The 13,306-nt window shown below is 38.4% G+C and overlaps 1 protein-coding gene and 1 long non-coding RNA gene across 5 annotated transcripts in view; both read left to right on the top strand.

Moving 5' to 3' along the window:
- The window catches only part of LOC137186581 (fibroblast growth factor 12-like), a 52,639-nt gene extending 44,910 nt beyond the window's left edge, over positions 1–7,729 (top strand). For 3 of the 4 annotated variants that reach the window (XM_067595622.1, XM_067595621.1, XM_067595619.1), the window contains exon 4: positions 496–2,135. In XM_067595622.1, the coding sequence (XP_067451723.1) occupies positions 496–906 (411 nt within the window). In that variant the 3' untranslated portion in view covers positions 907–2,135. Of the gene's footprint in view, positions 1–495; positions 2,136–4,160 lie in introns of those variants that run through there. The other variant, XM_067595620.1, reaches the window with a different exon arrangement.
- A 40-nt stretch (positions 7,730–7,769) lies between these two features.
- LOC137186580 (uncharacterized) lies at positions 7,770–11,833 on the top strand. The gene is made up of 2 exons (XR_010929047.1): positions 7,770–8,913; positions 8,956–11,833. It is a non-coding gene; the product is annotated as an uncharacterized lncRNA (long non-coding RNA).
- The last annotated feature ends 1,473 nt before the right edge of the window (positions 11,834–13,306 follow it).

Here is a 13,306-nt window from a genome sequence, read left to right as displayed (position 1 = left end):
CCCACATCGATCAGATATATTAGATATATAAACTGTAACACACTGAAGAAGGCAGAGCATGTTTCCTTTGTGCTTGTATTGGACAAGTTAAATGAAATACAAAGGATTGATTTGTATGTATGAACTGCTCCTTGTGCTTTTGGACTCTGATACACCCCCCCAGCCCCCCCCCCCCCCCCCAGTTCCCCCCGTGTCTTTTGGTTGAAGACAATGTTTTTAACTTCTACTAAAAGGCGAGCATTTGAAATGTTAATGCTGGTGCGTCCTGGTAGCTGTACTGGTTGACATGCATGTCATATAACTGCAACGTCTGCAGGTTTCGAATCTGGCTGCAGACCTTTGATGCATGTCATCACTCTCTTCCTTCACTTCCTGTCATCTCTCCACCGTCCCTATAATAGAGGCATTAAATCCCACAAAAATAATATTTAAAAAAAAAAAAAAAGTTAATTGAGACGTGTTTTCTTTCTGTGTGTGTGTGTGTGTGTGTGTCAGGATGTCTTCACAGCAGAGTGTAAGTTTAAGGAGTCGGTGTTTGAGAACTACTACGTCATCTACTCGTCCACGCTGTACCGGCAGCACGAGTCGGGCCGAGCCTGGTTCCTGGGCCTCAACAAGGACGGAGTCGTCATGAAGGGAAACCGAGTGAAGAAAACCAAACCCTGCTCACACTTTGTCCCCAGACCCATCGAAGGTGAAACACCAACACCAGTTTCTGTCAGAGTCAGATGTTTCAGATGGATATCAGTTTCATCTCCAGTGCAGAGAGACGTCCAGGATGTCCAGGGGAAACTACTAACCCAACTTCATCTAAAGAGAAAAAAGATTCAGCTTCCAACAACTCTGAAGGAGTGTTCAGACAGAAAGCAGAGTGAATTTGTGCATAATTCACATGTACAGCAGTAGAGCTGAGTTATAAACCAGTGCACAGGAGGCGTATGTGGGAGTGTGTCTGAAGGTTTCCATCCAAACGTAGCACAAATTTTATCTTAATTTCCAGAAAATCTGCAAAAGAAAATGTGAATTAAAGCTTTAAACCGTTGCAAAAGAAGACACACGACAAGATGACACAACATTTACACCTCAGCCGAGAGGAAACACTTGCTTAAGATACTTTTAATTTTTATTTCCTGCGTTGTCACTCAGGTTCTTGAATGCGTAAATGGAAAATGTGCATAAAAATAGATGGATGGAAATGTGCTTACTGGAAGGAAGTTTCTGTTGAGCTCTGAGTTCAGTCAGCTGAACACAAACAAACAAAGTGTTTCTATCCGTCTTTTTGATGAATATTTTAACTTTGCACATAAAAACTTGAGTGGAACCGCCAGAAATTAGATCTGTGTGGAGCGATGAGGAGGAGAGTGTAACTAACAGAAATGTCATACTTCCACCATGTTTTCCATCGTTTGAGCTTTTGCTCTTTTAATGACGTCATCTCATTGTGTCTTCTTCTTCTGCAACGGTTTAACGGCACCGACTGGAGAATTAGCGCCACCAGCTGTTTATCTGCTAATATTCACTCGACAGCAGCGGATGGAAACAAACTGATTTCCTGGAAATTTGGTTTAAAATTTGTGCAACATTTGGAAACTCATGATTAGTATCTGAAAAAGCTCAGAATTTCTTTAATAATTTAGTTTCCAAGTCATGCAAATATCTCTATATGTCTCAGAATATCTGAGAGTGCATTCGCTTCTCTAAGGCCAGGAAATTTAAAAGGCTTTCAGTCATTTAATTTAACAAATTCCATTTAAAAGGAAATAAATATGTAGCTTGTAGAATAGAGAGGCTTATCAATCTTACCTTTGATCTTGATAGTTTCAGATCAGAGAGCTAAAGAAACAATCTGAGATTAGATTTGTCTTATTTTGACGTTTTGTCAGAGTGTCAACTGTGAAGTCAGCAGTTAAAGGGGCAGTTTGTTGACCAGCAGCCTTACAGCAGAGTTACCAGTTTAACGTCCTGCATGTGAATCAGATGTTTTCAAAGAGTCTGAAGGGTTCGGAGCTCAGAGGTGAACCAATCAGCAGGGAGCAGAGGTCGTCCTGCAGGAGCTTCCTCTGAGTCTGAGGACAAACTGAAGCTCTAATATCACAGATGGAGGTTTAACAGGAAACATGAAGCTCCTTCTCTGCTTTCAGCTGCTCTGTCTCCCCCCTCAACCCCCCCTCCTCCCCCCTCCTCCCCCATCACCATTTAAAAATATCAACTGTCAACTGTCACCTTCCTCTCCTCCTTTCCCTCAGTCCATCTTCTCCTCTTCCTCCCCGTCCCTCATCCCTCGTCCTTCTCCTTCACACCTCACTCCTCCTTCCTGACCCCCCCCCCCTCCCCCCCGACCCCCATCCTCACCTGTTCCATATGTTCTCCCTCCCTGTCACCTCCCTCCCTCCCTTCCTTCTTTTTCCTGTGTATTACATACAGTATATTAAATACCTTCACATACATATTTATAAATTACATACCTGTAAATACATATTTATATATAACATACCTGTAAATATATATTTATAAATTACATACCTGTAAATACATATTTATATATTACATACCTGTAAATACATATTTATATATTACATACCTGTAAATACATATATATATATTACATACCTGTAAATACATATTTATATATTACATACCTGTAAATACATATTTATATATTACATACCTGTAAATACATATTTATAAATTACATACCTGTAAATACATATTTATATATTACATACCTGTAAATGCATATTCATATATTACATACCTGTAAATGTATATTTATAAATTACATACCTGTAAATACATATTTATATATTACATACCTGTAAATACATATTTATATATAACATACCTGTAAATACATATTTATATATAACATACCTGTAAATATATATTTATAAATTACATACCTGTAAATGTATATTTATAAATTACATACCTGTAAATGCATATTTATATATATTACATACCTGTAAATACATATTTATATATTACATACCTGTAAATACATATTTATATATAACATACCTGTAAATGTATATTTATAAATTACATACCTGTAAATGCATATTTATATATATTACATACCTGTAAATACATATTTATAAATTACATACCTGTAAATGCATATTTATATATATAACATACCTGTAAATACATATTTATAAATTACATACCTGTAAATGCATATTTATATATATTACATACCTGTAAATACATATTTATAAATTACATACCTGTAAATACATATTTATATATTACATACCTGTAAATGCATATTCATATATTACATACCTGTAAATGTATATTTATAAATTACATACCTGTAAATGCATATTTATATATTACATACCTGTAAATACATATTTATAAATTACATACCTGTAAATGCATAATTCTAAATTACATACCTGTAAATACATATTTATATATTACATACCTGTAAATACATATTTATATATTACATACCTGTAAATACATATTTATAAATTACATACCTGTAAATACATATTTATATATTACATACCTGTACATACATATTTATAAATTACATACCTGTAAATACATAGTTATAAATTACATACTTGTAAATACATATTTAGATATTGCATACCCATAAATACATATTTATATATTACATACCTGTAAATACATATTTATAAATTACATACCTGTAAATACATATTTATATATTACATACCTGTAAATACATATTTATAAATTACATACCTGTAAATACATATTTATATACTATTTGAAAGTGGTCTCAGACTTTGGACCCCAGCATACCTGCACATACATGTACGTATTTATGTATTATATACTTGTAAATACTATTTGACACCTACCTCTACATACATATTTGCATATAACATACATGTAAATACCTGTAAATGTAATATTACATACTTATAAACACATATTAATGCATTTCATACCTGTAAATGCATACTGTGTATAGTTTTAATGAAGCATCTTTCCATACTGATACATCAACATACAGTTTCTGCTACAAATATCCAGCATTTTACCAGACTAGTAAAGTTTCTACTTGATGGTTTGAGTTGGTTAATACTTGTGTTTATTTGATGGATATCTGTGATGATCCTCATGCTGTTTGTTTTATGATTCTGTCTATCCCCCCCCCCCCCCTGCTCTCCCCCCTGCAGTCTGTATGTATAAGGAGCCGTCGCTGCACGAGCTTGAGGAGAAGCTGCTGAAGTCCTCGCGGAGCCCGACGATGAACAGCGAGGAGCGAGCGAGGAGTCTGGATCGAGCGGAGCAGCAGCCGGAGGACTCCACAGAGCAGGATGGGTCATAGCCTGCAGCGACCCCCCCCCCCCACAGGAGGAGGAGCAGGAGGCGAACTCCCGTTTTAACACTCCCTCTGTTCAGCAACAACAGCAACTACAACCACACCAACGACAACAACCGCCATGACGACGGCGACAACAACGAAAACAAAGAAAAAAAGAAGCTAAAAAAAAAAAAAAGGGGAAAAAATGTTCTTGCTCGTGATGAAATATTTTAAATCTATCGGGGGAGGGCGAGGGGAGAGGGGCTTATTTGAAAATGAAAAAAATTCAGGACGTTGACGATGATGATTTACATTTTATGCAAAAAGCCCTGCTGAAACGGCGCCGGGAGGCTAGCACATCTACTCTTCATCGCCACATCGTAATCATCATCATCATCATTACTGTCACAAAGATGACAAAATGTTTTCCGAGTCGAGCGAGCGCTGAGAACTCCGAAGCTTTAAGCCATGTAGAAACTTCACTTCCTTTCATTTCTTAACGAATGCAAAAACTTTCGCACTTTCGACACGCCGCGCTTCTTCTTCTTCTTCTTCTTCTTCTTCTTCGTATTGTTCTGTCCAATCAGAGAGAAGAGTTTTCTGTTCAGCTGCCACATGTCCTTGTTTTTTTTTTCTTTGTTTTTGTTCTCGGGCTGGGGACTTCCTGCGGGTTTTGTTGCGGACACTGCCGATAAAAGGTTCAGAGGGGAATGAAATGTGAAAGACTTCCTGCTCTGTCTGAACCGGACTGTTTCCCCCCTGGAGGAGGTCCATCAGGTAATCTGCTTTATGTTTGTGATCTCAACAGTCTGACAGCCGGACGGTTTGTAGAAAAACTCAGATTATTGCGGATTACTGACACTCTGTGAGGTCGCCACAGGAGCATTGTGGTGTTTTCACGTTTCTGTCTGTTTACTACAAATCACATGAGCTTCACATCTCTGCTGGTCATCATCTCAATGCTCAGATGTTAGATTGACTTCCTTGGTTTCACTTCATTTATATGAAAATTAACCTGCAGAAACTTAAACACTGCTGCAGAAAGGCAACGTTAATCCAACAGAAGAGTCCAGTGCTGTGTCTCAAATCGCTTCACTTCTGTACTTACACTTAACATTTTGAGTGCATAAGTGCGTTCACACTGAGATGTATGGGAAAATGCACTGTGAGAACCTGGATGGTGCACTCAAAACGGGCAAAAAGTTGAGTGTGGAACTATGGACACTTCTCGCCCTCAATGGTCGCCATCTTGGCTACGTAGCGGAAGGGGAGGGACCACTTTTCAAACTGGAAATGGCGGCCGTGTACGTTGTAACTACGGTGAACATCTCCACATTATACAAATGTAAGTTATACATGTGTTTTTTAGCACTAAGCACCACTATACTGTTGTCGGATATAAGCCATCAGTATGTTTTTTGGGTTCATTTAGCAGTCTGTAATGATTTGGTAGCGCGAACGATAACGCGAATGCTAACTCTAGCTAATGCTAATTTGCGATCGTTGTTTCCGGTAAGTGCACAACGGCTGTGTTTGATTTGAGACGACACTAGCCTGTCCAAATTCATGCCAGTAATTACATAATGTTCACAGTGTACTAACAGAAGTATGTGATTTGAGACACAGCTGACGTGTTGTTTTTTTTAACCCGAATAACATACAAAGACTTTTTCAGCCCTGAGCAGTGTCTGCAGGTTTCAGATGAGAAAAGACTGGAGCACACTGGTCAACGCTGAAACACTACTGTGTCTTCATCAGAGTCAAAAAGGCTTCAGCTGGTGTCTGCAGGTCGTCTTCTCAGACAGTTCTGGCAGCCTGAGAGCCTGAGAGGCAAAACCCAGGGCAAAAAAAGGGCATAAAATATCTGCAAAGCACTTAATAAGCACTGCTGCTTATAAATCTTGTTTCTGTGAGCACATGATAACTGATATTTTTATCAGCTCAGAGCTTCTCTCATCTGGATTGAAGCAGCTGCGCGGGGAGTAAACACAGCAGCTGTGTTACGTAACTTTAGACTCATCACTTGACACACATCAGATGTAGAGTTTCAGGTGGGAAACTTCAAACACTGTTTCCAAGGTGAGGGATGAACTTTCACGCTCAGATTTAAAGGGGGATAAAAACAGCATCTGACTCTGCAGAACTGTTTGGTTTCTTCAGTGTTTTTGACATGTAAAGAATCACTCGTTGAACCTGTAAACCAATCAGAAGCAAAATGTGCACAAAATAAAATATAAGATTATAGTAATTTGACTTAAAAGCTCATGAGAAAGATGACTCTGTCAAATATTATTTCTAAGGTCAAGAATTAACTTTGACACTCAGATTTAAAGTAGTTTTGATGCATCTAATAAAAGAAAAGAAGTTGCTAATAAAAGATCAAATGTGTTACTGACAGAAGAAGAAGTCAAAGTACAGAAGCTCTGGGAGGTAATGGTGATCAAATATCTAAAAAAAAAGTGAAAACTGCACACAATCCATCACGATCTGTAAAACAAATGTTGTGTCAGTTGTTGTCTTCATGTTGTGATGCAGTGATGCAGCAGAGAAGACAAACGATTCACATTCAGACAACTTTATTTATCCTGAAAGAGCAGTTCAGTCTGGCAGTGTACCCGGACCACACATAAGAAAACAACAAACAAACAAACAAATAACAGACAGATGTATGCCAGAGACAGTCAGTACACAGGTACTCACAGACATGTCAATAAATGAATAAATAGATACATAATAAATAAGTAAAATCCTAGTCCCAGAAATAACAAGCCCCAGAATGACGTCCATGAGATACATGGACGTTATGATGAGGATGAGATGAATTACCATAGTTACTGCATCATAATAAACAAAAATAATCAAGAGACTAAACAAAGACTGTTCAAGTCAGTTTTCATAGAGATGAAGTGAACCTGACGGAGGGTTTATAAACTGATCGGTGAAGATGTGAAGCTGCAGGATTTAAAAACGCTCGATATGAAACAGAACGAAGAACCGTCCTCCTGTCTCTGCCTTCGTGCTGCGTTCAGGGTCTGATCAGATGAACAAGTTTTGCTGAGGAGTTGCAGGCTGAAATATTGCATGATGTATTTTTCCAAAAGCGTTGTGACGCCCCCGCCGCGGCCGTTTTGGGGGGATTTAAATGATTTATTGAGACACTAACAGCTCTGTTGTGTAACTCTGATCCGGTCTGAACAGGACTGAGCGGATGAGTCGACTCTGTTACCTGCCGGCATGCTCACGTTAAAACCTCTTTAAGATCTGATCTGGTGTCTGATCTGATACGACAGAACATATAAATGTGTTGAAAAATGGCACCGCATGTTTTCTAGAGCATAACATTCACACGATTTGTCCTTTTTCCAAACACGATTGTATGTTTTCTTTTTGTCTTATAATGTGGTCGGGCACGCTGCGTTCTGATTGGTGCACTTTTTTTTTTTTTAAAAAGGGGGGGAGGGGGGGGGGGGGGGGGGGGGGGGGGGGGGGCGTGTCGCTTTTGAACAACATGTTAACAGCGTGTTAAAAAAAACATACTTAATAATGTTGGAAAACGACACGCCCTCCAGTTCACGGGCCAATCATGTGAAAGAGGCGGGGTTTAATGATGATGTCATCAGCTGGCGACCCCAATCAGTATTACAGCAGTCTCTCCAGCTTCATGATTGGTTCGTTTTATTAACGACTGATTATTGACTATTTGGGGGATTTAATGGTTTGACTGAACACTACAGCTGATTATCAGTTATTGATTTTAATCTCAATATAAATCCAATAATATGTTTTTTTTCCCTGCTTGGGCTGTTATGAGAATGATGAGAATGATCTTTGATTGTAGTATTTGATTATTGATTATCAGCCGTCATGCCAAAAACAGATATTTAACTCTTTTAACCATCATATCTGTATAATGTATTAATAAGACAAAACAACAACATGTATCTCCTGTTGCTGTGGTGATGACAGACAGGTGAATGTTGCATATATCAATGTAGACGTGCTGTTTGAAGGCTCCAGACTTACCTAATCGTGGTGCATTAAAGAAACCTGGGAATCCGGACGTTCTCAGCCTCTAAACTGCAGCCAGAGAGGACGGTGATGTCATGATGAAAACAGAAAATCAACACAACAGAAAATGTTGTTTTGTTGAACATCAGTGAGTAAAAAAAATCTAATAGAGGCTTCACAAATGTTATTCTCATACCTTAAAGACCAATCAAGCAGCTTGTATATCAAAATTATATAATAACAATTTAAAATGTGTGAATGAATAAACAAAAAGGGAATCATAATCAACTAATAATAATAACACATTTAGATCAATTACTGAGACAATAGTAGATGTTTCTCAAATGTTTGTTGCTTTCAAATTACAGATTTCTTGAACACATTTACAGGCGTAAAACATCATGAAACATCAGAACGCTTGTTGCAAATTGCAGCTTGTTGCAGATTTGGTGAAACAGGCGTCAGATTTTTCCGTGATCATTTTCTCCTTCTAACACGAGACGAAGCAGCTGCAGAAAGTTTATGAAAGCTTATTAACAGTCTCGAGCAACTTACTTGAAAATATTAAACTCGTTATTCAGCAGCAAAAGTAACTCGTTACTTTACTTTCGTTAGCGGTCGTCCAGATGTTGCGTCTTTTGCGCACGTAAATTCAAAAGTGAAGCCGTCGATGCAACGCGCCTGTTTTTTCGGACGAGATGAAAATAATCTCAACTATTTCAAATGGAGCAAAGACACTGCAGGTCATGTGACAAGAATTAACCAATCAGCTCCACAGGATTTGCTCCACCCTTTCTGTCCAAGGACGTCACAACATCTGTTTGAGAGGTCAGCCAAAGCTGGTTGCCAACCGCCGCTAAAAAACAAAAAGAGTCAAGTTTTGGTTGCACCCGGATAAAAGGATGAAAGCAACATCACAACATCTGTCAGCTCCGTCAGAATCCTCCACAGTCACATGTAGAAACAGAAAATGAGACGTTTGTAGTTTAACAAGCGGACAGGAAACAGTTCAGAAGGATTTACTGACCATCCAACAGCTAACGTTAGCATAGCGTCAGTGATGCACGCAGCACTGCAGAAGTCCCGACCACAGCTGAACTAAACCAGCGTCAGGTGACTCCTGAATGTAGGTTTACCTGTAGCTAACATTAATAATATCACTGTAACATATTATAAAAGTATCGCGTTACTGCCCGACGCTGCTTATTAACAACAACACTGTTTGTAAATAAATGTAAATATTCTGCAACTACGAAACAAGTCAGTTTATTTCTTGTTTTCAGAGACAGAATTATTACAATCTTGTGTCACTGCGCAGGATTTGTGGGTAATGAAGTCTTTCAGATTTACAGTTACCTCTCGCTGCTTTATGGGGGCGCCAACGTGCAACTTCAACGTTCGTACATGTAGGAGAATCAATACTTTTAGATTGACTCACTAGTTTAAAAGTGTGACATCACTGTCCTCTCCTCGTCACAGCTCCTGGTCTCTATGGTGTCATTTACCCACAATGCTCCTGTTCAGCAGCGTGTTTGGATGTGGGGCTGATGGGAGGATTCGGTGACATGTTGAACACTGCCCTGCCTCGTTTAGACGAACATCACTGCCCAGTCCAAACTTTAGTAATCTTCTTCTTGTCTTACTCAAACCCTTTATTCCTCTCAGACGTTACCGACCGAAATTTCCCAAAAAAATACCTTTTTTTTTTACACATTCCCCACTTCCTGTGTTTCATCAGACACATTTTATACTTCAAAATGGTAATAACCCTTCTGTCCTCCTCTACTAGTTCTATCACTGCCTTCATTTCTCTCAACAGGAGAAAATAATGTGTTAAAAACTGTTAATAGAGCTCATGTTGTGCAAGAGAAGCAGGGATGTACGGAGAGTCATTGGTGCCACAATTTTTACTTTTCAATCTCTGCAAGTTTTTCAAATCTCTGAAGGTTCCTCGATGCTGTTAGTTTTCACAGTGAATATCTCATCAGTCTGTAGTCTGAGCAAAAGCAGAACTTTTATTTCTGGAAATTCAGTGAAAACTCAACATTTTATAAATGCAGCTATAATGTGATTTTAGCAGTTTTGACACGTAAAAAGTGTGACAAAGTTTCTTTCAGTCTACAATTTTTTTTACACTTGAGAAAGTGAGTTATATCATAAACTCTAACTGTGAAAGAACCAAAAAATCCTGCACACTGTCGATCACTTTTACTCACTTTATTGGCAACGTTTTGGTTCTCAGATCTTTGTCAAGTAAAACTTATGAATTTTACACATAAAAAACCTCCAGTATATTCATGAATTTTACATGATGAAGGTCTGACACCAGAAATAACTTACAGTAGTAAAATAAATACAGTACAAGTGTCCGAGTGTGCAGAATGTTTTGGTTTCCTTGCTGTATTTTTGACATTCTTATGAATGTTTCTGAGTTTTCAAACGATCTCACTCGTCGAACCTGTAAACCAATCAGAAGCAAAATTGTGTACAAATTAAAATAAAATATAAAATATATAGTAATTCGACATTATAGCTTTTTGGCAGGAACTCAGCTCAAGATTAAGATAATTTTGTCAAATGTTATTTCCAAGGTCAAGAATGAACTTTTCATTGCTGGATTCTCACCGTTCATTAGAGATAAAAACAGGTTTTAGTTGCTAATTAATGTCCAGATGTTTTAATGAGCAAAATGAGCAGAAACTGCAGACAGATGATGAGTTTGGTGTTTTGACAGCAGAAGAGATTAAAATTAATGAAAAGAGGATTTTGGGGGGAAACTCGGTCACCTCCCGTCAGCCTCAGTCAGCTGACAGGAAGCTTGTGGGGTTTTTTTTGTTCGGTGACATCACACAGACGCAGAACGAAAAAAAATATTTGCATGTGAATAAAAAATAAAGATCATTATTTCTCCTGACAGCTGAATTATGATGCATGCTCTCTGCACATGCTGCCATTTAACGCTCAGTTAGAAGTGAGGAAATGACGAGGTGAGAGGGGGCGGGGTCATAGAGATTATTGGCTGACACGGCCCAGGTATTTCTAACACATTTTTTTTTTAGATTTAATAGTTTTGGTTAAATGTGGACTGATGGATGGATGGACTGATGGAGGGAAATGAACAAACCAATCACAATCCACACCGTACTGCCTCGGAGAAAGTCTTCCAGTTGAGGTTTTGGGTCGTATCACGAGGATTGTAGAGACAGAACAGAAACACTGTTTTACTGTTTTCTCTTCTGGTCCAAATGGACGTTGAATGTTTGTGACGAAGAGCGAATGCTCTTCTGTTTATGTTTCTGTTACCTTCAACACAACCAAAACACTCGACAGGAATGTTGTAACACGAGAGTCCTTTCTATCAGATCTACTTCTAGAGCTGCTTTATCAGTATCTACAAATCACTGCAAAAACAGAAATGCTTCATATGTTGGAACTGTTAGTGCCAAAAAAATAAAAAATAAAGTCCCAGTTTTGGACTTTAAATCCTCAAATTCCTTCCCAGTGAATTTGTCTGTGATCATAAAGTAATTTGTGATTTATAAAAGAAAGTTGTCATCCTCTTATTGCAACTATTTCTCAGGCTCATGAAGTGAAACTGATAAATTATTAATGTTTAAGTTTAGGCATCCTGCGACTTTAACCATTTATTCACTTTTCTTTCTATTTTTTGTATTTTAATGCATCTTTTTTCTTTTGTTTTATCCCTGCAGCTATGTTTGAAAATAGATTTTTTTGTGAATCCCTACAGACAGTAAGAATAAAATAAGCAATAAGTTCAGAAAAAGGCAACAAAAATTAAATACAATAAAATGAAGAAACTCAACTGTAAACTGTGTTGAGTTTTAAACAATGAGCAGAATAATCAAATCAGAAAGCATGACTTTAATCGAACAATTTTATGAAATAAACTATTAAAACGTGTGGTTAAAAATTTAAGCTTTGCAAAAAAAATGTGTTTTGAAAATCAAATTTTAAAAATGAATCTCAGATGACTGTCGATCACAATGCGTGAAACAAACCTGCTAGCACACATTAATAAATAAAGCAATATTTACATGACGTGATAAATTTAAATCCTTTTTTGTCAAAAACATAAATATATATATTAGCAATATATGGGCTCAAATATAAGATTTTGAACTTGTGAAAGGACAACCCAGTATCACGCCAAACCGTGTAAGGCTGCATTCACACCAAATCAGGCGGTGCAGCGTTCAGCAGCAGGGTCGAACGGAGGTGTGCTGGTGGGGTGTGGGCGTGTTTATTTGTGCTCTACAATGTAACTGCTGTGAAACAATCAGAAAATAACGTTTTATTGATCTGATTCACCGGCTTTCTCGCTACCAACGTTCCCTCTCTTCATTCACTCTCTAACTCGCTTGACTGGCTACAGTCCGGTGCAGCACCGCAGCGGCTAAAACAGCCGCAGCCAAGCCGCGCTACCCCCCATTCAAATGAATGGGACGACTGGCGCTTTCGCCGCATCGCCTGATTTTTGGTGTGAATGCAGCCTAATGCAGCCGCCGATCCACCGTGTCAGTGTCACGTTTTCACTCGCTCAGGCCTGAAAATGCATTTATACGCAATGCCAACAACTCCATCTAGTGGCCGTAGTAATTATGACCCGGAGAAGTGACACAGGTCAGATGACGTCAATATAAGGTCTTCAGAGGAGGCTGGTTGGATGGACAAAAAAGTGGACGTAGCTGCAGGAGACCGCTGTTCACTTTCCGTTTCCAACCGCGAGTTGGGACAGTTATTTAAAAACCATAACTACGATTGTTGTGGAGGTTACTGTTGTCATGATGGCGAAGGTGGCATGTTTCAAGTGATCATTTTAACCCAAACTATGATCTTTCCCAAAACCTAACCAAGTGTTTTTTGTACCTAAACCGAACCAGACCTGAACCACGGCGTCGTCACATCATCAAACATCATTATTGTTTAACAGTGATGTCGTCCGGCTGATTAGAGGCACCAGATTAGAAAACGCTCCCAACGTACATGTGT

Source organism: Thunnus thynnus, chromosome 7 (genome assembly GCF_963924715.1).
Source record: "Thunnus thynnus chromosome 7, fThuThy2.1, whole genome shotgun sequence".
Classification (NCBI taxonomy): Eukaryota; Metazoa; Chordata; class Actinopteri; order Scombriformes; family Scombridae; genus Thunnus; species Thunnus thynnus.
Note: the sequence above shows the minus strand (reverse complement) of the source record. Positions and strands in the feature narration are given on the sequence as shown.